Source organism: Pseudochaenichthys georgianus, chromosome 8 (assembly GCF_902827115.2).
Source record: "Pseudochaenichthys georgianus chromosome 8, fPseGeo1.2, whole genome shotgun sequence".
Lineage (NCBI taxonomy): Eukaryota > Metazoa > Chordata > Actinopteri > Perciformes > Channichthyidae > Pseudochaenichthys > Pseudochaenichthys georgianus.
The window spans coordinates 12,379,811-12,407,288 of NC_047510.2; the positions used below are offsets into that span (position 1 = coordinate 12,379,811).

Genomic DNA, 27,478 nt, shown 5'->3' on the forward strand with positions numbered 1-27,478 from the left:
ACCGAGAAGCCTCCGCCGGTCGCATTCCTGCTCGCTGCTCATTCACTGGCCACTTTCACACGGGCAGGAAGAGCTCTGACAACCGTGGGCCTGCACTTTGAAACAATATCTCACAATCTAACATTATCATGGTTAGTGCTGGAAGAAATTAGGAACATAGGTATCAATTGTTATGCCTTAATTGTACCTAAAGAATTAAAAGTGTCGTATGAAGAACAATTTCACTTCCGAGAAAGATACTAATGTATACATCTGAATTGTACTGTGTTAGTTGGTCAAGATGGAGCTAATTTGACATCATTATATACAGTTTGGTTGTTTAATACAATGGTTGCCAACCTAGGGGTCATGTTTCCTGCAAAGAATCACAAGCTAAACTTTAGGGGTCTTAAGAAGAGTTCATGGGAACGCAGAGACGAACCATAAAGTTCTGCTAAAGAAATATGTATTATGTTTGGCTTATGAAATATTAAATTAGGTTAAAATAGTTTTGGTTTCCTGAACAATTATCTCAATACATTTCAGAGAAGAAATCCTTTTATTTGATAGAAATGTGCAGATTGTGATAGAAAACATTGCAATTACACAGGTTGTGTTTATGAGATTATAGCATTTGCCTTTATATTCATCTTTATTTGTTAAATCTTCTAAAAAGAAACCACAGAGGTAAACATTTTTAGGGGAATAAAAATAGAAAATGTCCATCTCCAAGTGGCATAAAAAAAATGTAAAGTACAAATAGCTCAAACTGTACTTGAGTAAATGTACTCCACTGCCCAGGGTTACATGTACTACATGTGTACTGTGAAGATATTTTATTGATTGAAGCTAAATGTTCATCATTGACAAATGAGCGGTGGCTCTTCACAGCTGCGTCTCAGGGCATCCAGCCTGGTATGATGAATAAAGGCACAGGTTGTTAACTTGTCAGTGGTCCGTCAGACTATTCAGCAACAGGCAGCTACACCTCTCTCCCCCACCCCGCTCTCTTCCTCCCACCACTTCCCCGTTAGCTGTCATTCATCTCTGTTCCGCCTCACTGCTGCCCAGCCAATAGGATGCTGGCGCCGGACCAAGAGACTGGGCTGCTAACACTTGTGTTGTAAGTTGATAGATAACCATAAACAGAGCACTCGGCTAGTTATAGGACACCATACAGGTGCAATTAACACATCACAGAGCCAGCAGAGAGATAAGCTGGCATGAGGCATGATGGGTAAGACATGATTGGGTTTACCAATGAACAAGGTAATTATGGGGTTGGATGTGTGAATGCATATTCATTAAAGGAGACTTAGAGGCATCCTGAGGGTCCAGAAGACACAGGCACATATAATATATTTTCAATGTATTAGGTTTGAATTATATACAAGACTGTTGCAACAACTCAGCCTATATGTATGTTGTTGCCCAATAGATTAAAAGAATGTGGGTTGAGTTTTGTTGTCGGCAGTTTTTGAAAAGAATGAAGTTTGACCTACATTCTCGGATACTGTGTTAGATTTTAAAAGAAAAAGCTGCATTACTTTCTGCCAGAAGCTGAATGCCTGTTATTTCTGAATGGCAGTCTCCAGTGACCCACCAGTGTGGGCATGTCTCACCCCCACTGAGGATCCTTAACCATGCTGTGGATACGTCTTCATGTCCTCTATGTAACAAAACACCAGCAGCAGTCTGACCTGTGAAATGCTCTACCCACATGACGTCTTCAAAGCACACTTTGTTCTGTGTGATTGAACAATTACCGCCATGGTTAATTTGCCATCAATGGGGACGACCACTTTCCTGGTTTACCCGCATGCCTACGCGTTGTGTAGCTTATCCCTTTGACTCCATCAAGAGGTTTGCAGATGAAGTCAGCGGCACCGGGCAAAACAACTCACACTTTCATGGCAAAATGGTTTCCATCACAGCATGTGCATCACGATGTTAATTTGTCTGTTACACGCCAATGAAGAGAATGCGTGCCGATAACAGCCGTTTCCAGTTTGATCAGGATCCACAAATGATTGGAAGGAAATGAGAGGCCATAAACGTTGCACCATTTATTTTGTTTCCGTTTAGTTTGAGGTGCTCAAATATTATTCTGAAAGGTAATAATTGGTTCTTGTGAGATTTGTGTTTCTACAATTTCAAAATGAAACTTCTTTCCAACTAAATAGTGCTAAAATGTCTTAATTTAAACACTGAACTTGATAATTTATAGCTGAACTATGTAACACTATTCACTTTCTACTGGGTAAAGGGGAATAACAAAAAGAAAGAAAAGGGCTTACCCAGAAAGGTATTTTTATTTCAGTTGAAATCATGGTGGCTCACAGATGATGTTCAGGTAACAGAAATAATAACATGGACATTGTATTCAGGCATTGTGGCTGCGTATTCTTAATAGTAAGAAAAGTCAAATGCGTTCAGTTATGCAAAGTTGCTACTGTAACGCTACAACACTGGATGGGGAAATATTGAAATATTTGTTGTTAATTAAAAACAACGACATATGAGGCATGTAGTTATTTGATCCTACAACAATGTTGACATTTCATATTCTTACTATTACAAATATCAAGCCGAATATAGTTTGCCATTTTCCAAATAAACACCAAGCTCTGCATCTGGTAATCAGTTATGGCTGTTATGTATTAACCGCAACGACTCCCACGGAATGTAAGAAAATGCAATAAAAAGTGATGTTTTTAAAATAATATGTATTTTTTTACTGCAAGATTAATTTAATTATTTAGGAGATACTATGTTTTCTTTAACTGATTGTAGAATAAGATCACCTTGTAATTTTCCAATCCTAGTTATCTTTTATGATCATTGGTAAATATATCATTAGTTAAAAATAAGTTGCATTTTATAAGATGATTGAATTATTACATTTTCAGCTTTAGAGGGAGTTTTAATGCATTCTTTGAAGTCACTACATTCAAGTCATGAAATGAATTACTTCTAGACTATTAGAAGTTATTATGATAACTGTCAGCTACCAGATGACTGATTGGTCCTTGAACCTGTACCAATGAAGAGCCACAGACTTTATACATCTGCCATGACCTAACTTGACCAATGTTTGAACTAAAGACATTCACATAAATCCAGCTCTGGAATGTAGAAATTGAATGACGCCATTTTGAACATGGTGTGTTGTAGTTGTGTGCTTTTGGTTGTTAGGTTGTTGATTCCATGTGAAGGACCTTCATGGACTCTGCGATCATGGAACTGGTGTCGATCTGCCCGTAGATCCCCACTAAAAAGGCCTTGTGGAGCAAAATGTCTGCGTGTTCTGTGAAGAAAGAAAAACATGTGCAGGCGTGACTGACAGCGACTTTGGGTGCATGCTGTGTGTAAACACTTTGTTCTACTAAGAACTATGTGGTCATGTGACCAGATTTTATTTATAGTATGCTCTTACCCTGACAGAGGAGGACATATTCTGGAAGATTCCTGAGGGCTGTCTGCACCACGTCGAATTTACCGCTGCCCATACAGTACATGAAGGTTGGCAGGAAGTCTGTTGCCAGGCTGCAGCGGAGAAACATGCATATTACAGAGTGAAAAGTAAATAGTAACAGACAAACGTATGGTGACGGATGGAATAAAGATCGAGTGATTGTCAAACAGCTCGCCCTGCGCCATGATTTTAACATTTCCCTACATTCCCTCTTTATTGGTGCATAGGGCAATGCAACAAAGTGAAGTAGAGGCGATACAATATCACATTAATAGATGGAATATAGACAAAATGAGACGACACGAAACAAAAGATAAAGACAGAAAAAGTCTGTTCTACACGTTCCCTCTTCCCTACATGTTCTCTGTATGCATTGTCCTGAAGCGCTGCAAACCTACCAGGGATTGTTCTGGATGCAGCGCAGGGCCAGACTGAAGGCCAGGTTCCGACACAAGTCCTCCGAGGACGTCATGAGCCTCTGCAGATCGTTCTGCAAACACAAGGTGCGAAGGATGAGTTACAAACTGACAGGTTTACCCCTTGACCTTTTGTTGTGTTCATGTTGTTCACGACTCACGATGAAGTACTGGATGATCTCTGGGCTCCTCCTCGACTTCTCATCCACCTCTGTCAACACTTCCAGCACATCTGTAGCAGTGCGTAAGAAAAGAGTGTCTTACTCATTATGATACAGGATTCATACATGGGGAATTGCTGCAGCAGTATGTTTGTTACCCTCCACTGCCCCTCCTCTCGACATCTTCTTCAAGTACATCGTCATGTCAGCCGCACTCAGAGACACAGAGGCAGAGATGTTGACCAGGGGCAGGGAACCAGCGGACACGTCGTCTGGCGGAGAGCAAAAGCAATTATTGAACAGAATTGAAGTTTACAAGAAAAGGCAGAGCGGCGGATCTTAAGACTTCATTTGTGCACGCAATGCACATCTTAGTATGGCATGAATATGGGCTTCCAGGATCCTCAAAGCTGAAGACATTTTCTAATCGTTCCAACAGATGTGATGTAAAGTACATTTTCTTTGGCATATGGATCTACTATTTTGGTATATAGCAGTCCCATGTGCCTTAAACATAGTATAGTATTGTTTCTCAGAAGGAGCATAATCAATTCTGTTTTATGAAATCACAACAAGTTGAATAAGGAAAATGTAAAACGTTTTTTTAATATAATATACATTAAATCATTGATTTAATGATTTTAGTTTAATATTTAATGTATAGGTTATATATTGTGTTATTTTTGATGTGATCTAAACATCTCAAAGTTGGACTGTTAGACACTAGCTCATCAGATTTCAAGGCCTTCGACATCAGAACAAATATGGCTTGTTTGCCGTATCATAACACATGTGGTCTTTGGGCACAAAAGGCTGAATACATCAGATGTCACCATGTACCGAGACGGACAACATGGTGACATCTTTTCACTGCTGCTTTAGATATATGTGGCCACTGTAACAGCTCTTTGCTCACCCTCTCCCTCCTCTGGGTCGACCTCCGATGAAGACCTCCTCACCGGCAGAGTGAGTCCAGCCAGCAGAGACTTCAGCTGAACCAGGTCTGGGTTTTCTGCACACAGAACCCTGGCAGGAGAAACAGCAAAACAGACTTTCAACCAAGCACTTTCTGCTGTAAGTACAGTCAACTTATTACAGTCAGAATATCCTCATTTAAAGATATAGTAGCCCGGATATACTTACTGCAAGATGTCAGAGTGCTTCTGTAAGTAGGGAATGGCGGACGATGCATCGCGGGTGATGTATTTCTGTGTGAACTGCAAGAACTTGGAGATGAAGGCGAACGGGGAACGAGTCCTCTGGAAGTTCTACAGGAGGAAACGTGGATATAATGATTTGTAGCTTATTAAAATAGGTGATTGGGTCCGATCTGAGTCTTTATCCTCTGGTGACGAGGAGACGGTGTGTGAGCCTCCTACCCGAAGAACCTTCATGAAGGACAGAAGGCAGTCCTGAAGCGCCCTCTGGTGCTCGCTGTGGAACACAAGCGGCTGCAGCAGCTCCAGGATGGCCAGCACGTTGCTAAAGAACGTCATGTGGTTCTGCTGCCTGAACTCTTGGAAGTTCAGGTGAATCCGACCGTGCAAGAGGCTTGCAATCATAGGCAGGTGCCTGCGGAAAACATTTAAGAACAACGGTGTTACAGTCGGTGAATTTGTGGACTAAATACAGAACAGAGGACCACGGAGTCTTTGTTCACCTGAGCAGAAGGACGGGGTGAGACACAGCCAGCTTCCTGCAGGCGAGGTTGGCGTCTGACACGCGGCCCTCAACAGACTTTGAGTCTCCGATATCAGCCAGCAGTATCACCAGGCGGTGCACCAGGACATCAAGCTGGGAAAGCACATGCAATAAGAACATATCACTGTGATGAAGACACAATAGTTTGTATTGGTGATGGCAATGACAGGGATTTGTATGAATTCAAAAAGATTGTCATTTCTTAAGATCAGCATGATCAATGCTTTCTATGGAGAACAGTGGAGAGTGCGGCCAATGGAGCATGGTGAAGGCTGGAGGTCATGACCTGTGACCTTTTTGGTGATGAGGTATGGGATATTTCAGTTTATTTTCTGCTTGCCCGCTTTCATTTCCAAATACATTAAGGAAAGTCATATCAATCTAACCATGGGCAGTTTGCATAAAGCTTCTTAAAGCAACATTCTTAGAAAGATCTTTAAAAACTATTATTTTCTAAGAATTTCACCTACCTTTGAAAGTACTATTGCTAGTTTATAAATCATTACATGGTTTAGGACCAAAGTATATTGTTGAACTCCGACATGATTACGAGCCACCAAGGTGCCTCAGGTCTTCTGGGACGGGTCTGCTGTCGGCTCCGAGAGTAACAACGAAACATGGAGGCGGCGTTTAGCCGTTATGCCCGACACTCTGGAACAAACTACCCAAATCGTGCACGTCCGCAGAAACGCTTACTATTTTTAAATCGAGAATAAAAACATGTCTCTTTGCCGCTGCTTTTAATTGAGCTGCTCATATTCGCACTACAGTATGCCGTTTAAACATGTATTGTATACCTGTGGTGTTTATTTTTATTATTTTATTATCTTTGCTTTGTAATGCTTGTTGTAAAATACCATTGTATGATGTGTTTTTACTCTATGTATTCCTAAAAAGTCTTTTAATTTGTTTTGTAAAGCACTTTGAATTGTCGCGTACAGAAAAGTGCGATATAAATAAACTTGCCTTATAGAATATATAGATACATTTACAACCTCTGCCCTTCAGAGAGCTCCTAAGGGGAACAACTGCTAAACGTCTCAGTCTAGCACTAATAGAGTATTCTCTAAACGTTTGTGAATATGAGCCAAGATATTTACTCCACATGAAGTGCATCTGGTCCATGAACAGCATGACATCTCTTATATTCACAAGAAGGATGACCGAACATATCCATACGCCAGGGAAGTAGGGCAACGCATTTAGCAACGAAACCACCTCCAATTAGATAAATGTTTATGACCAAACAGGTAAGACATGTTTACCTTGCAGCTGCTGCCGTCCGCAGCCCCCCCGCTGCTGAAGGTGCCTTCTGGCAGAGTGACGTGCTGGATGACCTCGGGGAAGTGCAGATAAATCTGCAGCAGCAAGTTCTGACAGCGCTTATTCATCGCACTGAAAGAGAAAATAAACAGAAAGGTAAACGTTGAAACCAACTGCAGGAATGCGCCGTTCACACGAGGGGAAACACATTTGATTATTGGCTCTGTGGTGAAGCTAGCAGCGTAGTTACACAGACATCTCCACTGTAATCCCTAAGCGTATTCACTTGACATACGAGTTGTGCGGCTTGAAGCCATTTCTTTTTTCCTGACATTGGCTGGTTGACCAAGTTTGTGCAGCAATACAAAGTTTGTCACAGCATTCAAACTCCATGGTGGGACTAACATTATGAAGCAAACTGTGTTCCTGGCATCACTGAAGACTTCCTTTGCTTTGAGTCGGATTCACTTTCTTCATCTCTTTTATTGGATTATGAGCAGAGCTGATATGAGATCGCAGATAAGAGCACGATAAAGCATTTTTCTATTACTTATGTCTACAAGCGAGAATAATTCATGTGCACGAGCACAAACTAGGCACATGAATAGCGTAATGTAATTCTGGGGCATTTGCCTTGAAGTCTCTGTGGTTTTATAAAATCCTTTAAGGCTCTTGCCGGGCTCAGATGCTGTACTCTATACTCAATGAAGTGTGTAATACACGCTATGAATTAAGCAAATCAGGACGACCTTGACCAAGAGTAAAGAGTCCGCCTGTTGTTCAATAGTTGGTGTGTAATTGGAATAAACAGCAGCTTATCTGGCAGCGAGGTTTCCCAAGAAGAATGCTCACCATAGACTCAAGTGTGTATTCCACACAAGGCCAAAACCCTTACTTTCAACATGTGTTTATCCTGCTATGTTTCTGCAAGCAACCATTTTTAACAGACAGCTTAGCTGTACTTAAAATACTGTAATTCGGAAGCTCATTTTGCTTGACCTTGGCCAAAGTTTCCTCATTAAAGTGGTTTAATAACCACAGACATGTTCATGAAAGGAGGGTTTGCCTCCACAAAGAGTTGCACCCTGATCTCTGACAGCTAAGTCAGAGCAGGAATTCACAACACAGGCAAGTTTAGAGCTTCAGCCTTAATCCTCTTGGCTTCATTATAATACACTGAGCTTTTAAAGAGATCACAGTACAGACGACTTCTGCTGGTTTTAATTTCACACCAATAGACCTAATTATGGAGTTTCCCTGCTCTGTGCATTGTGGCTGACAGAGGATGTCTGCAGAGTTCATCTGCAGCGGGAAGGAACATCTCGTGTGATTTACCCCAAGTTTATCAGCTGACTTTCTGTGTTTGGGTTCATTAGAAAGAACAAAACAATGTGTCCGAAAGTATGAGCCAAGTACTTTGGTGACGGTGACACAATGTGAAGAGCATGTGTCTTTAGATATAGTTACAAATGTAAGACTAGAAGATCAGCATTGAAACAATAAACACTGAACGACAGGTGGTCCACTCCTTACCTGTCCTCATACTTCTTGGTGCAGTTAATGAGGTACTCCGAGACCTTCTTGATGTGTTCCAGCTCTCCGCTGCAGTAGGAGTGTAGGAGGGGCATCCTGGATTGGATGAGGGAGCAGGAGGCTTGGTTCAAGCTGCTTTTGTCATCTTGAGGTGAGTCGCGAGTGTTCAGCTCCGACTCGGCCAGGATCAGGTCCACCAGGCTGATGAGCTCCTCAGAACTCAGGCGCAGCACAAACTTCTCTGTTTTCTTCTGCAGAGACAAAGAGCAACACGTCTGTGATCTGAGTGAACTCTCTCTGACTCTGGTCTCGTTAGAAATGCAGGGCAAAGCAAGTGGATAATAACTTTTCGTGAGGAATTTGGATCTTACTTGAGGGATCTTCTGGTCACGTCCTTGCCAGATACGCGGGATGTGGCTGCATGCCCACAGGAAATCCAGGGCGGATGATGGGTCAAGCCTAAAAACGTTACACAGAAAGACACTAAGCTCTCACTGAAAGAAACAACACATTACAAATAAGTCAGTTTAAACAAAGCTCTGGCAGATAGAGGGCCCGATTATGCTCAATGTCAGGTTTCATAATTGTATTTTGTGCGTACACGTCTCCATGCTTTAATGTTGAAAAATATCTTTATTGTTCTCATACTGCCTCTGCTGCAGCACTTCTTTTCACCCTCTGTCTGAAACCAGAGCCCAGTCTGCTCTGATTGGTTAGCTGGCCGGCTCTGTTGTGATTAGTCTACCACTTAGAGATCCCTCCCCTTAGCCTATTATGTACAATGTTTCGTAGTGCAAGCCAATAGAAGCGCAAGTGTAATGTAGAAATCTTCTTCTGGCGTGAATTTGGGATGTCAGCCTTTGCAGACCATTGACATGCACCAAAACCTTTAGGAACACACTACGGTAAAGGGGAAAGCCTGAAAAGCATAATAGGGCCCCTTTAAAGAAATGTCCGTACTTGTAGTCCCTGCGTTTGCTGAGAAGAGCGCCGATACACTGAAGGAGGGTGGACCAGTTGGACTGATGTGTAAGCAAAGCCAGGAGATAAGGTCTGTAGGCGGGCGTTCCTCTTGCCTGGAATAGAGAACAAGCGAGAAAGCATGAATCAGGAACGCCAAGCAGACGCTGAGTCCAGTGTGATAAGGCAGCGGACGTACATGATCTGCAGGCGAGGCTTATCTTACTCTGTTGAGGGCAAACAGCAGCTTCTGTTGAAGGTCCGGGCACACGGAGGTGACCTCAGGGTCGAGATGCTCCAGCCAATCAACCAACAGCCCAGAGCTCAGTCCAGACTTTGTCACTTCGGAGCTGCTGGCAAAAGTGACACTCAAAGGTTACCTCTATGGAGTCAGATGTGGTTGAATACATATTTCATTTCTTAATAAAACCCTCAATAAGATAATGTGCAATAGAGACATTGGACTGGCCACAATAATAGAGTTTCCCAATCATCAACATATGCTTAAAACTTGCTTTTAAACTGGAATTCCTTTCCCAAACATTTTGTTGAAAAACATATCTTCGTATCGCTTCACACAGGAAACACTTCTTTAAAATCCTTTTTTGTAAACAATTTTAATCTAATAGACCTAAATAAGCTTATCACAATTAATAAGGTCCCTTGTATACATTACAAAAATAGAACCATTGTGCAAGTCTGTTTTTTTCTTACTTGTTAAAGTATTTTTTAATGCAATATATAGCGGCCACTTGAACAGCTTTTCTAAGTCACAATACAGAATATATAGAAATGAACCGCAATCAACTTATTGTGAATGTTTTTTTATCCCGACCTGCAATTAAATCTTGTATCCTCTTATATCCAGAATAAAGCCGAGCTAAAGATCTAATGCATGATGTCCCAACTTTTGGTTCAACAAACAAATGTTACATTTTGTCATTACATTTGTCATATGAAATCTGTCTTGGCAATACCAAATGCTATACACGGTAGTAAACTGACACAAGCAAGGCAGTCTTTTCTAGCAATACAAATAAGATCTCTATCTCCCTCTACTTTAACTGCTTGGAAGAGACCTTGGACGCGTCAATGTCTGAGCAAACTCTGAGTATGTACCTGCCTCACAGGCAGTGATTCTGTAAAGTGTTCTTTGATTTTCACAGCTCCTGAATCGTAAAGCTGCAAAACCAATTAAACCTTTCCGAACCAAATCAAATAGCATTTCTTCCCGAAGTACACGGCCACAGACAGCGAGCGCCTGCTTTGCTATTTCTTCTGTCACAGGCGTTGGTCATTTAGTCCTGTCACATATGAATGTTGCTTGCATGACTTGAAAGGGAAATAGAATATGCCGTGCTCACTTGTTAGAATCCACTTCCATTTTGACTGCTTGCTCCTCACTCTCCTGAAGCAGCAAGGAGATCACCATGGCAACAGGGCCGGCCGTCCCGTTCTGTGTACCAACAGTCATCAACAGAGACAGCAGCTCCTCCAAAAACGGCGACCTCACCTCCATCAGACCTTGTAACACTGGAAAATATGTATATACTTTTTTTTTAGAACATTCTAAGTTTGGACTGCCCATTATCCATCGTTATGTAACCAAACCCAAACGTTCGTTTTTGATTACATTCACCTGAGCTATCAAATATTAAAATGTGAAAAATGTGAAAAATGATTAGCTACTGCTTTTTTTATTCTGCTTTTGTTTTCTTTCTTTTTTTTGTTATCGTAAAAGCACTTTTCGTTTGTCAAAGTTTAATTTGTGTTGTCAAAATACTTTATAAATATATATTAAAAAAAGGGGAATTTTAGAACTTTTCCTGTATTAAAAAAACAATAATGGATATATTCTATTTAAGAGGTCAGTGAAAAATAAACAATTCTCCAAAACTGTTGACATCTTTACGAAAAATAAAATACTTTTCACTTCATTATTCAACACTGTAATAAATTAACACTTGTTAAAGCCACTCATTATTTCACAAATGTTTGAAACACTTGAAACACCTGTTCAACACTGCATTCAATCTCTGACCACCCCCCCTATTTTCTGTTCTGTTTATCTCTTTTTGTATTTCTTTGTTATCTATTTTATTTATATTTTGTTTTTTTGTTTTCTCTTGTCTTTTTTCTCCTCTTAATCCTCTGTCAAAGCGTCATTGAGTTTCATGAAAAGCGCTATAAAAGTCCCATGTATTATTATTATTATTAATATGATGATAAGTGAAAACACACGAATACCTTTCCCAATGAGCTCAGCTTCTGCGTTACATCGGTCTCCAGCTCTCAGCATTGCAATGACGGCTCTCAGTGGCCCTTCAATGTCTCGGCGATATGCCAAAGCCTCAGATAGTTGGAGGAAACCTGTACGCACTGCAGGGCACAGACACTTGTCACTCTCTGATTATATACAATTATTTTTTCAACATTTTTGAAAGATGCAGCGTTGAGGGGCTCACCATCATTGTGCCTCTGTTTGCTTAAGTTCTGACCAGCGAAGGATTTGAGCAGAGTCTTCAGCGGCCCCGCCTCCACAGTTGGGTTGTCCAACCAGATCAACATCTCCAGAATGACCTTGAGGAATAGTGAGGAGAAAGCCACGTCCTGGGACACGAGTCGCTGGAAGAAACAAGAAAGTAAATCTTATATTCCAACGTTTTATTACTGAAAATTGAATGATATGCTGATTGTAAGCAAGCCTTACCTGGTAGAGGTGCAGTTGGCGCATGAGAGGGCAGGAGAGGGCATGGCTGTGGTGCATTGACAGGACAATGGGCCCTGCATGAGCAGAGGTGAGCAGGGCTGCAATGGCTTGTAGGAGCCGGAAAGCCAGCCCTCCCTGCTGGATCTGGCCCTGCTTGGCCCGCATCAGCTCTTTAGCAAGGGCCTGCTGCAAGGCCAGGGAGAGCTGGCTGGGAGGGGGGCCGTGCCAGCGAGGGTCCACTTTCATAGGGAATATCTTTAAGAGCGAGGGAAACAGAAACAGGTCAGTTTGACAAAAAAGAGACTCAACAGCTTGGAAGAAATCATGAGGATACACTATTGCTATAGTGTGTTTGTTTTTTCAACAACAATAACAACTGAGATTTAGCCACAAAATGGTCTTTCATGCACATGTTATCCAAAAATGATAAATAATATCATATTGCAGAAACATTTAATAAAACAGCTTGCACATCCCACCTGAAGCATCATGCCAGTGAGATCGTCATCAGGCCCGACTGCAGGAAGCTGACTGGCTGCTCTCATCTTCACAGAGCTGTGCGGCGTTTCCACAGTAACTTTGGCCTTACTTGTTTCGGCAGCATCTATCAGGAGAGACATAGTCAGGACATGGAGTCATACAATTATTTTTGAACATTTCCTGGTCAGACACTTGGCATTTAAAGCCCTATGAAATCAAATAATTTGTTCAAGTATAAAAACAGTTGTTATATTGATAAACATATTTAGATTATTGTACGTAAAACTACCTTCACTACGAGGGACAGTAAAATATGTAAAACTTCTGTCGATGTCATAAAATAAAACGAGCTCAAACACAATCATTGGGAGTTCACCAACCTCTGTCTGGTGGAAGAGAGGAGCTCAGTAAGGAATGGAAAGTGTGCCCCCCAGTGGCCCCTCGCTCATGCTGCACTTCAACCAGGTGGGCCATGTAGTCTATTGGAGGATAAATACAAGATGATATAAGTATAAGTACATAAGTCTTAATATCTACAAAATCTTTAACGATTTTAAACGTGGGTATCTGCAGCACTCTTACGCTTGTCCATGATGTTCTCCTCCAGCGTGGGAGTGTCATGAGAGACAGCCTGATCCAAGTACTGCAGCAGTTTGCTCATGCTGGACACAGGGATGCCAAAGGACTGAACAAACAGCAGCAGCTGCTGAGGCTCCAGGTCGTGTAGAGCTGAGGGAGACACAAGTATGCTTCTGTGAGGAAGTACTCATTTATTACATGGTGATCAACACCTTTTCTTGTCCACTATGGCAAGTTGTACCTGCATCGACCAATCGAGAGACTTCTGATCGGATCATCCTCAGTTTTAACCAATCAGGCAGCAGAAGGGCTTCCTCTGAGGTATCAACCAGGAAGGCAGTGGGAAGGGGTTTCTTGTCGGGAAACCAAATGTCCAAAAGAGCGTAGAAATCACTCTCTCCTGTAACATGCACAATGGTAAACACATGTAATGTGTTTGGCCATTAGCATTAGCAAACCATTAGCCAAGCCCATTTAACATTGCAAAGGATTAACGGGAAAGCGAACATGACTACCTTTAGGGGGCCCCAGAGTCAGCAGGATGACCATGGCATGGACTACAAGTATGTGCATGGTAGCGGTCTCTCCTGTAGTCCAACGCAGAAACACCTGGTCCTGAGACTCTGACTGTAGAAAGAACATTTGTCAAGCACATGTTGTCACCCCATAGTGTCTAGTAGAGAGACGCAACTATTTTTGTATATAAATAATCTTTAACCCTCTATGGCATGACTTTTTATTTTGGGAGGAAAAAAAAGTTTCACCATATGTTTTAGGAGCTTAGGGGTCCCTGATATTATATCAATTATAATATGTGACCCCCCCCACACCCCACAACCAGGGGTTGGTTTGTTGCCTCAGGGCAACACTGTGCTACGAGGGGAAACACCAAGGACTTCTACAATTCAGAAGAAATAGAAAAAACAACTCTATGAATTCAAAAGGTCTTGTGTGTGTGTGTGTGTGTGTGTGTGTGTGTGTGTGTGTGTGTGTGTGTGTGTGTGTGTGTGTGTGTGTGTGTGTGTGTGTGTGTGTGTGTGTGTGTGTGTCTGTGTGTCTGTGTGTCTGTGTGTCTGTGTGTCTGTGTGCCTAACCCTATCTTGACCTTCACTGTCCTCACTGTCAGACGGAATAGCCCTAACAGCCTGATCGTGTCCCTTCTGCCCATAACAGGTTTTGGTGTCCATTTCCTGTAAATATCAGTAGATGTAAAAACATTCATTAGGTTTATCATTTTACAGCTGAGCACACTGAGCACACACTATTGCCTGGAAAAAAGTGGTCTAAGTGACACAGTCTTGCCCTGAGGCAACGAACAAAAAAACATAGTTTTAGCTAATTAATAAATACATAATAATTCTTTAAACAATCAAATATACTTATTTACGTATTCATGCACATATTTTTTATTTTAAGTTGTGTACATTTCTAATATGTTAAAGTGAAATGTATCTTACCATGTGGTGGCCCTGAGTCCCCTGCAGCTTTGCTTGCAGAAAGGACTGCTCCACCCCCAGACAAAATGCCACACCCATATAATTCCCTCATTTTATTGGACACCAGCATGTCAGGTGACATTGTGTATATTTAAAAAAATAAAAATATTTAGAGGGCCAGTGTGAGGTCGAAAAAAGTGGTTTGTTGCCTGAGGGCAACAGGATGCCATAGAGCAGGGATGGGCAACTTTGATGGTGGTGGGGGCCACATAACTGATGTACTGGCCACCAGGGGGCCGCAGAATCACTTGGAACACGCCAGAGTCCTGCACGGGTCTGATTTTCAAGACCCGCTCCCGCCCCGCACCCGCGACGTACAATACCGAACCTGCCCCGCTACCCGCACATATTGCCAATTAGTTCCGCAACCTGACCCGACCCGTCGGCACAAGATCCGCAACCCGACCCGAACCCGCATAGCCCATATATGAGCAGTGAAAACGTGCAATTATTAACACATGCAGTTGCATATTTGTCTCAAAAAGCGTGGGATGTTGGTTATTTTCTCCATCTAGGATGACACCAAAAGCCTCCCAGACGTTGGATTTCGCTCTTGAGGAAGTGTTATTGAAAATGCTGTATTCTCAACTAGAGAGCTTCACCTCAGCCATTTCGAATGTGGCGCGCACAGCAGCAGACTGATGCGCTGCAGAGGTTATGATTATGCGCGGTCCCGCGGGGGAGAGGTCTGAGGATTTTAAACATTAAACTAAATTATTATTATTTTAATATATTTATTATGCAATACCCGCAACCCGACCCGCATCATCTCTGTTTTACTCAGAACCGAACCCGGAAAAAAGCGTTTGAAAAAATACCACCCGCGAATCACCTTTTTTGAGGACTCTGGAACACGCACACACACAAATTCGATGTATTGTATGTAATTATTAACAAATATACTAAGTCTGACATCTTCATTGACATTTTACAATCTTTCAGGGAACATCCTCTAATAAGCTCACTAAACAAATATCAGTTCACAGAAATGTTATTTAATTTTTACAAGTGGCATGTTTGTATTGAACAGGTTATTTAACAGTGGAATACAACTATCTTAAACTATTGGAAAGCACGGAAAATGTGTGTGCATTGAGATTTACCATTAAGATGACATAAACATGAAGTCAAGAACACTAACCCAGACATTAGTTGTCTAACTTGAACACTTGCAGCCTGTCTCTGCATTCCCCTTATTCCACAATAAGGGGAATGCCAACACAGACACCTGTCAACCCGCACTCTGCTGTTCCTTTTCCCTTCTTATTAAAGTGGGTTTTGGACTGACAAAACAATAATCTAGAATATTCTGCATTTTAATCGATAACTAGGATACATTCTTGCACTCATTGTCAAGATGAATAAATAATCACAGAGAACTGTGGGCCACTCGGCTCAGTTGGTAACTAAACTCTTGCTAATGCTCACCCAGCTGTAGAGATCCTCGCCCTCTTTGGTCTTCCTCATCCTCCTGATGTAAGTGGAGAAGATGGTGAGGAAGGCACTGAGCACAGCATTAGACTCAGGTCTGCAGGAATGCTTGGAGAACAGGCTGTTCATGATGGTGGAACGCTCCACGATAAGCCGGGCGACGTCCTGTAGAGAGTGATAGAGGAACAGATGATTCATGTCAGCACTGCTCCATTAAAGCAAAAACACATAGAAGGGACCGTTTGGAGTGTATGAGGTAATAGTGTACGATCTAACTCACTTTGGCATTTTGGATTCACCAAAGTCACACTATAAACACAGACAAAACTAATAAGGCAGATGCAGACCAGGCATTCTGTTTTTCTGCCAAGTTACATTTCAGTTTTAGTCAAAGAAGAAAGCTTGGACGAACACTTCACTTCTTCAAAAAGGCATTTCTGGCAGCACAGGAAAGCATTGAAATGATTCCAAATATAGAGTATGCTTTTTTAGGTGTTCCTTGTTTTTAGGTGTTTGAATATCTATTACTTTTGCAAAGATGTTCCTGTCTATACGCCTGTCTGCATCTCGAAACTCTGGATAGGCGTCTCATTCATCCTATTAAGAAATGTCAGATCCATCAGAAAAACGATGTGATGGATTTAGTGATTACCAGAGCCAGATCGTTATGAGAAGCCTGCTCCTCCACTGGTGCATGCTGGGATAGGTATATGAGATAGGCACTGATGGTCTGTGGATCAGTCTCCATGTGAATAGCCTTCAAGAAAGCAGAGAGACAAGACAAGTGTTAAACTCCATTATTATAAAACATTTCTTAAAGCTTTACAGTCAGTTATTGACAGTTGTTAAGTCATCACCAACCTGCTGCAGGGCGGTGGACGTCATGCCTCTGACGCTGTCAAACAAGGGGAGCTTTGGGAGGTCCTGTAGCAGCCACTGGTATCCCGGCAACAGCTCACCATCAGCAGAATCTTCTTCCATGGGCTGATCCCGCTCATCTCCATCTTTCAAGCCTCCTTCACTCAGCACTAACGACAAACCCTACGCACAAGAATATCATGTCAAACAATTCTGTCCAACAGTAACACAATACTTCTAAAGCAGTTTCCATTTGGATCCAATACGGTACCTTCATGGCTAGGACTCTGGATGCCACCTGAGAAGAGCTGAGGCGGCGCAGAAAGTAGTCCAGCACTTCGCATGTTGTCTGTTCGTCGGCCTTAGGGCCCAACAAAAGATCCTGGAGCCGTCCAAGCAGCTGCCTTTGCTTTTGCTGTCTCTAACAGGAAGACAGATGATAACTCAGGATTATGCAAGAGTGAGTATAGTGAGAATAAAAAGCTCAAGTTTAAATTTAGCATTTTCATTCTGAGACTTATAAGGACCAGTTATTGAGAACAAATCCAGACGATGTCCAAGCAGGGTTGTTTTTCAGTAATTGCTGCCTGCCAACAGTGTGGTATGGTGTAGTAATCAACATACTTGTCTCTTCTTGGCTTTCTGCTCTTTGCTCTCTCCCTCTTCGTCATCTTCTATTGGCAGACTGTCATCCGCTGCGTCGTGCAGAAGGAATTCACACAGGCACTGCACTGGAAGCACGTCCAGAGAGCCCTCACTGGACTGGACCAGATCAGCCAGCCACGGCATGGACTGAGAGGAGGCCTGGGGGGGGTGGAAAGTGATAACAGTTATAATAATAATTAATTAATTCCTTACATTTATTATAGCGCTTTTCCAGTGCTCAAAGCGCTTTACAAATACACACATTACACATGTTATTTTTATACATGCAATGGTCACTGTGGACAATACCCACAGGAGCAGGTTCAGGTGAAGTAATAATAATAATAATAATAATAATAATAATAATAATACATTTTATTTTTAGGCGCCTTTCATGACACCCAAGGACACCGTACAATTTAAAAATAAAAAATAAAAAAAATAACTAAATTAAAAATAAAAGCTAATAGGCAACAGAACAAGATAAAAACACAAACAGGAAATCATGGAGGAGACAGTCAAGTGGACACAAAGAAGTGTCTTGCCCAAGGACACAACGGCTCGTCAGTGTGTGTTATAAGACACACACTGACGACTAAAGCCTAAGAATAATGTGTTTGTTGTATTATTTAAGTCAGGCTCACACTAATCTTCATCAATGTTTTTGCTGACAATAAATAACTCAACATCAACAGGTTTTCTGCAGTTGAAGTTCAACAAGTTGTTTTGTGAGTCAGACGTACACAGAGACAATCTTTTGGCACTATAAGTAGCAGAGATGTGTTACAGTTTGGGCAGTTCTGTAGTGCGTAGTATCGGTCCCTGTCCATTACCTGTCTCTGGATGATGTTGAGGAGGAAGTCAGGGTTGCGGCTGCGGCAGAGGAGATGTCCGAGACGCAGAGACTGGTTCAGGGTTTTCACCTGCTCCTGGATCTGAGGAGGAGGTCGACGAGGAGGACCCCTGAACACAAACACAACACCGTCTTAACGACACAGCAATAAGACTCGTTTATCAATACTTAAAAGCTTACATTGAATAATAGATCTTACATAATTGTCTGACAGCAATAAGATGTTGTCATGGTTAAGGCTGCTATATTTTTGGATAAAGATCAGGAGAATTAGCATCTCTTGTTTTCACTGTTCTCTTCCCATTTGTTTGGCCCATCCTCTTCCCAGCTTACATGGCAAAGTGGACGTTGTGAGGCTTAATGGTGGTTGTGTCGCTTAGCAACATAGCGATGTTTCATTTTGTCATCCTATTATGTCATTTCACTAGGTTGATTATTCTGTGCACACATGACCTAATGCATGTCCGTCTATTCAGAAAGTCAGATCCTTCCTGTGTAGCTTTTCCTGAAGTTGTTTCCCTATAAAGTGTTTTTGAGAGGGTGTTGTGAAAATACTATTAAAGTCATTTGTATTTGGTGATATTGTACAAATCAAATGAGTTTGACCTGTCTTAAAGCAGGGGTGTCAAACTCAATTTCATCGCGGGCTACATTAGCATTATGGTTGCACTCAAAGGGCCGGCTGTAACTTTTAATATACAAATAAATATATAATATATATAAAATAATGTATTATATGACATTATTTCCTCTGAATTGGATTATTATGGGATAGGGTAATAACTTCATAATTAACTACGTCTGAAAGCAGAAGTCTAGGGCAAATAATGGCAAGTCTCTTCAGTGCGCATGTCACAAAACCAGATGCATTGTGGGACATGTAGTTTATGGGCAACGTGCTTCTGTAAATCGGCATGTAACCGTATAATAAACGTATTCTATTCCTTGGAAGCTCTTGCGGGGCCACATAACATGAAGTCGCGGGCCGGATTTGGCCCCCGGGCCTTGAGTTTGACACCTCTGTCTTAAAGAGTAGGATGGTATGATTACTGTCCTCGAGGCCTTTTGTTTACGAATACCATAAACTAGGTGCATGACGTGATTCCCCTTGCTCTCTTACTGTGGATCCAGACTGGTAAGCTGAGACAGGAGCAAGCTGTTGCTCTCGGTGATGGTCTGCTTGGTGGAGGCTGCTGCCAGGTGGCTCTCAAAGGCCAGGATCTCCTGCTTCTCTCTCTGGGAGATCTGCAGCTCCCTGTTGATCATCTCCGTCTTCGTGTCCTCGTCCGCAACGGTACAGGGAGGGTAGGTGTAGTTACTGTGGAGGAGATACCAGAGAGAGATGTGTGAGTTGTTTGAACGTGTTATCCAGAACTATTCGATACAAAATGAACACCTACTTTGTCATAACCATCTCCATGAGCATTTTCAGTGTAGGGTAGCCGTCCCAGGAAGCCAGACCTAAAGCAAAACAACATCAGAGAATATTAATAAAGAACATTTAATAGTTAGAAATAGCTATTTGTATGTATGCAACATGTAAAAAGGTGTGCTGTACCTATTTTCTGAGGATTAAAAGCTGCCACCACGAGAATTAGCAGCCATGCCTTCCAATACAACGCAGATATGGCCAAATTGGGAGCTTGGTACCTGAAACAATAAAAATGATTTGTTATTTTAGACTGTAAACTGTATGACCCCAAAGTGTTTTATAAGAAGGTTGTAGTACCCTGCAGGCAGCTGGATGTTCTCCGGGTGGTGGTATGTACACAGATTCAGCACAGCATCAATGAGCTGGATCCTTTCCACCTTCAGGACCTCCAAGTCTACTTTAAAATGGATCATCAAATAGCTCTGTTATTCAAACAAGTACATCCAAAACCATATTTCCTTTGTTCGTACCTCCCTAACATTATTTTCGCAACTTGTGAGGGTAATATGTAAATAAGAAGTTGGCTTTAAGATAGATTTGGGTTAACTGCTCCTTAAACAGAACCACAAGTGTTTACCAAATGTCCAAATATTCTGCCATGGAGTAATACACAGCTTTGACTTTGAGCGTTTACAGACACAGCCTAAGTGGACCTTCACACACCATCCGACTGACTTCCAGCAGCCCTTTTAACCAGGTGATCCGCCAGCTCCATGGCATCTGCTGGGCCCAGCGGCAAGTCACGCGACAGCCCGATCACCAGGATGCGCATCAGTGTGTCCTCCAGCAGAGGCACCTCAGAGCAGAGGCGCAGGAAGAAACTGTGGAAACAATCAAAATAATCCATCAATCACAGTTTATCTGTATATAAATACAAGTAATATATGTAACACTGCATAAGAATCAATCTAAATATTGGGGGAAACTCACTTTCTGTCGCCCTCCGGAGGCCAGTTGTCCCACTTGTAGTATGTCTCAGGTTGCTCTGTGAACAGCACTTTGTGGAGGCTGCGGACATAAAGAGAGAAGTCTCATATAAAGCAGCAAGAAATATGATAAGCGTGTGCAGTTTAACAATAATCACATCATAGAGTGACTGACCAGTGAACGTAGTCTTTAGCGCCAGTTTTGCTGATGGAGGGAACCACGGTGTGAAGCCACCACACAGCGTCTCTCTGGATGGAAGCGATCTGATTCTGAAACGCCCGCAGGCTCTCCAGATCTGAAACAAACAGACACACATTCAAACCAAAGCTAATCCAGCATACAGTATAGAGCAGGGATGATTTATTAATAAAACCCAAGCCGAAGGTTAGCATCACCCTGGTTGCTTTGAAATAATCACTTGGAATTTGGATTATTGCAGAACAAAGCTCTATGGCAAACTATAGTTAATGATGCAAACATGTTTTGTTCAGCAAAATAACTTTTGGGATTTTTCAAATTAAAAAGGGCAATCACCAAAAGTGGAAACCTTGCTTTAAAGTTTAAGCAAACTACACCACAGTGTCATTAGTAGGGTTGCAAAGGGGCGGGAAGTGAAGATGGGGAATTTTGGAAATATTCAATGCAAAATTAAACAAAAAACATGACATTTCAACAGACCTTTTTTTCTTTTTAAAGTAGAACAGAACAACTTTTAATTATTTTATTGAACAATTATTTGTTTCATTGATGAACGAAAACAGGAATGTTGAGTTAAATATTACTCATCTGTGCATGTGATGGAGGAATGGAGGGGTTGTGGTCTCAATAGCCATGCAGTAAGCAGTGTGCTTGTGTACTTGAATGTACTTGAATGGCATCTGTTTGTTTTAGTCAAGATTATGCTAAAATGTACTTTCCCTAACTACATTTAAGTTCCCTATGAAGAGCCAACATTCAATTTTGAAAATTCCCAGTTTATTCCCGTGGAAAGTTTCCATCTTTGAAAATTCCCAGAATGTTGCAACCCTAGTCATGAGTTCAAATGAAAGGCGGACAGGTGTTTGTTTTCCCTGAAAACCTGTGCACTCACATTTAGCCACTTCAACCACCATTGTTAAGGGCGCATTCACACCTGCCTTGTAAAGTCCGGTTGAATCGAACCCTGGTGCGTTTAGCCGCTTGGTGCGGTTCGTTTGGGTCGGTGTGAACACAGTCCGAGACCTCTTAAGTGAACTAAACAACCAGACCGCTAAAATAGGTGGTCTCGGACCGCTTGCTAGTGAACTCTGGAGCGGTTCATCGCTGGTGTGAACGCAGTCCGCACCAAAACATAGGAAGCGCAGTATTTCCGTGTCATAAGAACGCGGGTGTCTTCATTTCTTTAGTGAAAGAGTGAAGCAGAGTGATGTGTTGAACACAGGTTGAACAGTGTCGCGTAAAGTCAAAACAACTATAAAACTATACATACAAGTCAGAGCCACCTGCCGTCGGTGAAACCCCCTCCTTACTGCAGAACGTCTCTCATGATATGTGTTATAATGTTTTGTATCGCACGTTGTCTGATTATATAATCATATGCGCCGTTGCCGTTGATATGCTCTCCAGATTAACAGCAGCATGAACATAACCTGCCGATGCTCCATGGCGGAGAATCCGGTAGAAATTGCCGGTATTTGCGTTTTTACCCCCTTAATGTCTGACCAATGGTTGAACAGCATTTCCGAGCACATGACTTGTGTTTAAAGTTTATAGTCCGTTTGAGTTTTGACGTGTGAACGCAAACCGAACCTTGAGAATGAAACAATGCAACAAACTGTGGTCTGGTGCGCACCAGAGAGCGGACTATTAGGTGTGACCGCACCCTTAGACACAAAGTGACCTACTTATGTCACACAAGAAGGTCCCCACAAGACCTTACCACACATCTATTTAAAAACAATCAATTTACTTTAAGACAAGGAAAATGTAAGTGCTAAAATGCTAATGATTGCACTAAAACAAATTGCATCAAAACAACAAATATAAAGCACTCACTCTTCTTCTCCCCTTTGTCCCAAGCAAGGCCAGATTCTTTGACCTGAGCAGTGATGCCCAGCATCATGGAGACAGTCAGTAAGTCTGTCACCTGGATAACAAAACGCTCCTAAGGGAGAGACAAAGCCGGTCATTCTCAGCTTCAGAGCAACTGCATGAAGAGTAAAGCTCAAATGATTTTAAGAAACACATACTTTGAATTCCAGTTCCAAATAGATAGTCTCCTTTCTCTCCTGCATTAAGCCGAAGCAGAAGGCCCCGAAGTTAATCTCATGCTTGGTCTGTTTGATGATCTCTCTCAGCAAGGCTCTGGAGGCACGCAGGTAATCATCCTTATTGGTGAGCAGGTCCTGGAACACCAGCGCTAGGAACTACAGACACAATGGAAGACAAGGGGAATGTTGATTTAGAGAAACTATTGCATTTGTAACAGATGATAAAGACTTATACTACTACTATTAAAACCATTTCCAAACTGCTATCTGTTCCAACTATTTGAACGTTTCCAGTGACCTTTGGAGCCTGCTCGGGGCTGTGCTGCAGCACTGTGTGCAGGACTTGCATGTTGTTAGGGTTCCTGGCATTGGACAGCTCGTTGAAGATCACCAGCTTCACCATCGTGGCCAGGTTGTCTCTGTTAGCATTAAGCAGCTCCCTGGAAAAGAAACATCAAAACACCAGTTAGTAAACGACCCTGAAGAGACCACTGCAAAATGATCAGTTTCTCTGCTTTTACTATTTATAGATATGTGTTATTTTATTCTATAAACTGCTGAAAACATTTCTCTGAGTTGGAATTCAACAGACACTGGAATGGAATGGTTGCCATACATGTAGAGATTAAGATTAAAGATAAACCTCTTAAAAGGTCTCTTAATTGTTTTCAGAGCAGTATATGGACGTGTTCTCAAACATTGGAAAAAGTGCTAAAAATAGGCAAAAGAAACATTTTCCATTTTTATTTTTTTCTGGTGTGTCCCACAAAGCTAGATAAGTACACGGCGGACATTTTATAGAGGTAACTCTTTTTAATATATCTTACCTATTTAGTTGCTCTTGAAAACTCTCAACCCTAAAGTAGTGATTGTTGGACTCGTGAGAAGACTAACAAACACACTTGTAATAAGTTGTATCTTTGAATGTTTTAAAATAATCAGTGAGGAAAAAGTACTGTATCTGTCAATGGTGGCTTTGAGGAAAGCATATCAAGTGTACATCTTGTACCTAAGATAAGTTGAATAATTGTGCAGTGGGAAAGGGTCTTAGGTCACTGTGTGTAGCAACAAGTTGTAAGTACAAACAAGAGTCTGCAGACCTGACACACAGCATGTAGTGGTTGAGGAGGACTTTGGGTTTGAGTCGGATCTTGATCAGGTTAGAGATCACTTCCATGTCATCTGCTCCCTGGGTGATGCTGTTCATGCACAGAGACATGAGGAGGTCCTGGGCAGGGCGAGTCAGCTGTGCACACACAACAATAAAGACAAAGAGCTTTATTCATTATGGTTATTGACAGCAATCTACATATTCATGATTTCACATAAACAAAAGAAACGTGACAATTATACAGATGTTGTCATTTAATTTGACCGGGTATCTAGGTCACCAAATGAAGTATTTTACTACAGGTGTATAATACTGCCAATAAGATAGTGGATTATGCAGACTAACAAGTGGTATTCAGGATGTGTTACTCACCTTTGGGTTCTGCAGCCACATCTCCAGTCTCTGTACGGCCATGAGCCGTGCCTCTTTGTAGCCACAGGTGGCAGTGAGCAGACGCAGCAGGTTCCGGGACACGTTGTCCATCGGCTGCCTGCGGTTCAGCTGGTCCTTAAGGACCTCCAGCACGTAGTCCTCCACACTCTCTGACAGTTCTTCATACCTACAGAACACCACAGGGGAAGACAAAATGGTGGAGGAAATGAGAAAATGTTTTGCAAAAATCTCAAGAAATAAGTTGTAATACATTTATAAAATATCTAAATCTTATTCAATATAATTGTGGAATTGTATTTACACACGCAAATTGTTTTCGTACCTCGGCATGATCAGCCCTTCATCCTCAGGGCTGAGTTTCTCCTCAGCTATCAGCAGTTCAGTCTGGCAGTCGTCCTCATCAGGGGTCGAGGGATGAGGGCTGCTACCTAAAGACACAATGTAAAAAGCAGCTTAATTTACAGCACTTGTTCACTGCATCAACCAAACGAGCCAGTGTGTTTTCTCAGTGTACCTGCACTGAGATCTCCAGCTGAGCGGCCTGTGTCAGCCTGCAGCAGCATACTCTTGGGAGGCATCTTTGTCCCAAAAGCAGTCTGGATGTTGTCAACAAAAGTCTTGCAGTGAGAACTGTCAACCCAGATTCTTTCCCCCAGAGAGTCCTCAATGTACACCTGAAATGACATTACATATGAATAAACTGCACAAAATGGCTAAGATAAAACTAAGTTATAAGCAGGTTCAAGTGTTTCTTTCTCACTTTTACAAAGATCTCTGGCCAGTTCTCGTCCTCCTCGTAGGCTGCCATCAGCAGATTGGAAGCAAGAACAGACACCAGACTGTTCCCCTTCGCTTTAAAGTTGATAGAAGCATCTCGACGCAGGAGGCTGCACAAAGCCTGAGACAAGAGTCGGACAGGTGGAAAGTCAAATTTCAACATTCACTTTAGGAGGGTGTTTATTTGTGAGACTAACACAGTATCAGTGAGAAATCTTACCTCAATAATTCCTTCGGTAGCAAAAACGTTGGGCTTGATTTTGGCCAGGAACATGAGACTGAGGTACAGCGTTATGTCAGGTTTTGCTCGGTTCGATTTGAGCTGTTTGACCGCTCCACACAGCAGTCCCTCGATGTGATCATCATTACCCTCAGACTCTGCAGCTTCAATCTCATCAAGAAGCAGAGATGGTGACACTACAATACAAAAATATAGTTTAAACTATCTTTGCTTCTTTGACAGTGTCGAATAAACATTGTGTTTCCATGTGTGTGAGGCTTTAGTAAAACATACCTTCAATAGGCACCACTGATGGCTCCTTTATTGAGGGTGATATCGCCCTCTTGTCCACAGCAGCAACATCAGCAAGTCGTCCGAGAGCACTGACTGGGGGGGTGGTGGATAGTTTGGGTCGCTTGGTGAGTCCAGATAGACCTGCAGAGGGCAGAGCGGAGGAAGTCTCTCTCTTACGGTCAGCAGTTGAACTTGTGGATGCTGGCTTCAGCAGGACAGCGGGGGGTTTAGGGTCTCCACTCTGGTTTTTCGAACCGAGAGCAATGAAGTCTCCTGGTGGAGGGTGACCTGGGGGAAGCAGATATCAAAGTCAGGCAGGGATGTGCATTTGGGAGAACATTACATATCATGATATTTTGGAAAAATATTGCAATTATATTGAAAGGGAGGCTATTGGTGCTTTTACAAAAATATTACACAATAATATTGTTTGCTAAATAATCATCAGTAATTCAGATATATACATATAAAGTGGTTAAAGGCAATATAATAGTCTAGTACATTTTGAAAAGCATTATGTAATGCAGACGCTAATATTACAAAATATGCCAAATCTAGGGAAATGGTTCTTATATAAATCATCAATCAAATTTATTTATAGAGCCCAAAATAACATTATCTTAAGGGGGATTTACAATCTGTACAGCATACAAAATATAGTGCCATTAGACTCTTGCCGCGTACAAGCAACAACTCCCATCATGGAAAAGAAGGTAATGTTTGTAGAGAAACACTAATATTGCACTGGAGTACCTGATGGTTTTGCAGCACTGGGGCGCCTGAGAGTTGTTGGCTTTGCACGATTCATCTTGACCAACAAGCACAAAGCAAAGCCAGATTCACTGCAGGTCAAGCGGGTGACATTACTTAGCTTGAAGGATTCTGTGTGTGAGAAAAACATCAAGGAACACAAGATTAGCAAACGTAACAACGTTAATAAAAGTGTAATAATAACCCTAGTTGAAGCAACTTAACGGTTAGGGCTAACATCAATTGAATTGTAGCGACCCCAAATCGCACAAACTAAGGACTTAGCCAGAAAAACAATACTAAAGTTACAGACTAAACTGAACACTCCAAATATATCCACGATTACACACTGGACAAAAACTGCTAGGCTAACGACAACAAATGCGGCTAAAGCTACATATGTGGCTGTTAGTCACTTTAGCTAGTTGACGGTGTCAAACCCATTAATGACACTGAATTAACATTATTTGGCATGCTTATTTAATTAAAATGTGACTCACATTTGTATTCGGTCCCATACAACGGGTCGTAGTTAGTCTAAGAGATGCAATTTTAACAACAAATTACGTTAGCCGGCTCAAAAGCTATCAGATAGAACCATGAACGGCTTCTTCTTCTTCCTCTCGGCATCAATATTGTTGGCTAACTAAAGTCACAGCGTCACCTACTGCCAAGAGAGTCTCCGGTGGTGATAATGTTAAACTGAACGCAGTCAAGGCGAAACAAATTGACTTCAAAGCAGATATTAGATGTAAAATAGGCTATGCTTAAACCCTACACTCTCC

At 41.9% G+C, this 27,478-nt stretch overlaps 1 protein-coding gene across 4 annotated transcripts; it reads right to left on the minus strand.

Moving 5' to 3' along the window:
* Positions 1-2,272: 2,272 nt before the first annotated feature.
* Positions 2,273-27,473, minus strand: ints1 (integrator complex subunit 1). Of its 4 annotated transcripts, none has more exons than XM_034089034.2 (48): positions 27,194-27,473; positions 26,697-26,825; positions 25,944-26,231; positions 25,650-25,846; positions 25,413-25,550; positions 25,167-25,326; positions 24,975-25,080; positions 24,632-24,818; positions 24,249-24,394; positions 23,447-23,588; positions 23,128-23,304; positions 22,934-23,042; positions 21,074-21,194; positions 20,903-20,980; positions 20,636-20,793; positions 20,270-20,366; positions 20,099-20,190; positions 19,941-20,001; positions 19,661-19,858; positions 18,521-18,650; positions 17,667-17,846; positions 17,314-17,463; positions 17,046-17,225; positions 16,837-16,941; positions 16,182-16,349; positions 13,773-13,884; positions 13,499-13,657; positions 13,261-13,407; positions 13,059-13,157; positions 12,678-12,802; positions 12,199-12,453; positions 11,954-12,113; positions 11,736-11,867; positions 10,853-11,021; positions 9,715-9,838; positions 9,489-9,604; positions 8,900-8,987; positions 8,529-8,779; positions 6,998-7,127; positions 5,692-5,825; positions 5,411-5,603; positions 5,175-5,299; positions 4,948-5,057; positions 4,190-4,303; positions 4,032-4,102; positions 3,853-3,944; positions 3,416-3,525; positions 2,273-3,286 (listed from the first exon to the last, which is right to left on the minus strand). In XM_034089034.2, exons 2-48 carry the CDS (start codon positions 26,749-26,751, stop codon positions 3,171-3,173), a joined length of 6,555 nt encoding a protein of 2,184 aa, XP_033944925.2. In that variant the 5' UTR covers positions 26,752-26,825; positions 27,194-27,473; the 3' UTR covers positions 2,273-3,170. The 4 variants fall into 4 exon arrangements, with proteins under 4 accessions (XP_033944925.2, XP_033944923.2, XP_033944924.2 ...); XM_034089032.2 differs by having other exon boundaries at positions 9,715-9,841; XM_034089033.2 differs by having other exon boundaries at positions 20,270-20,369.
* Positions 27,474-27,478: the final 5 nt, after the last annotated feature.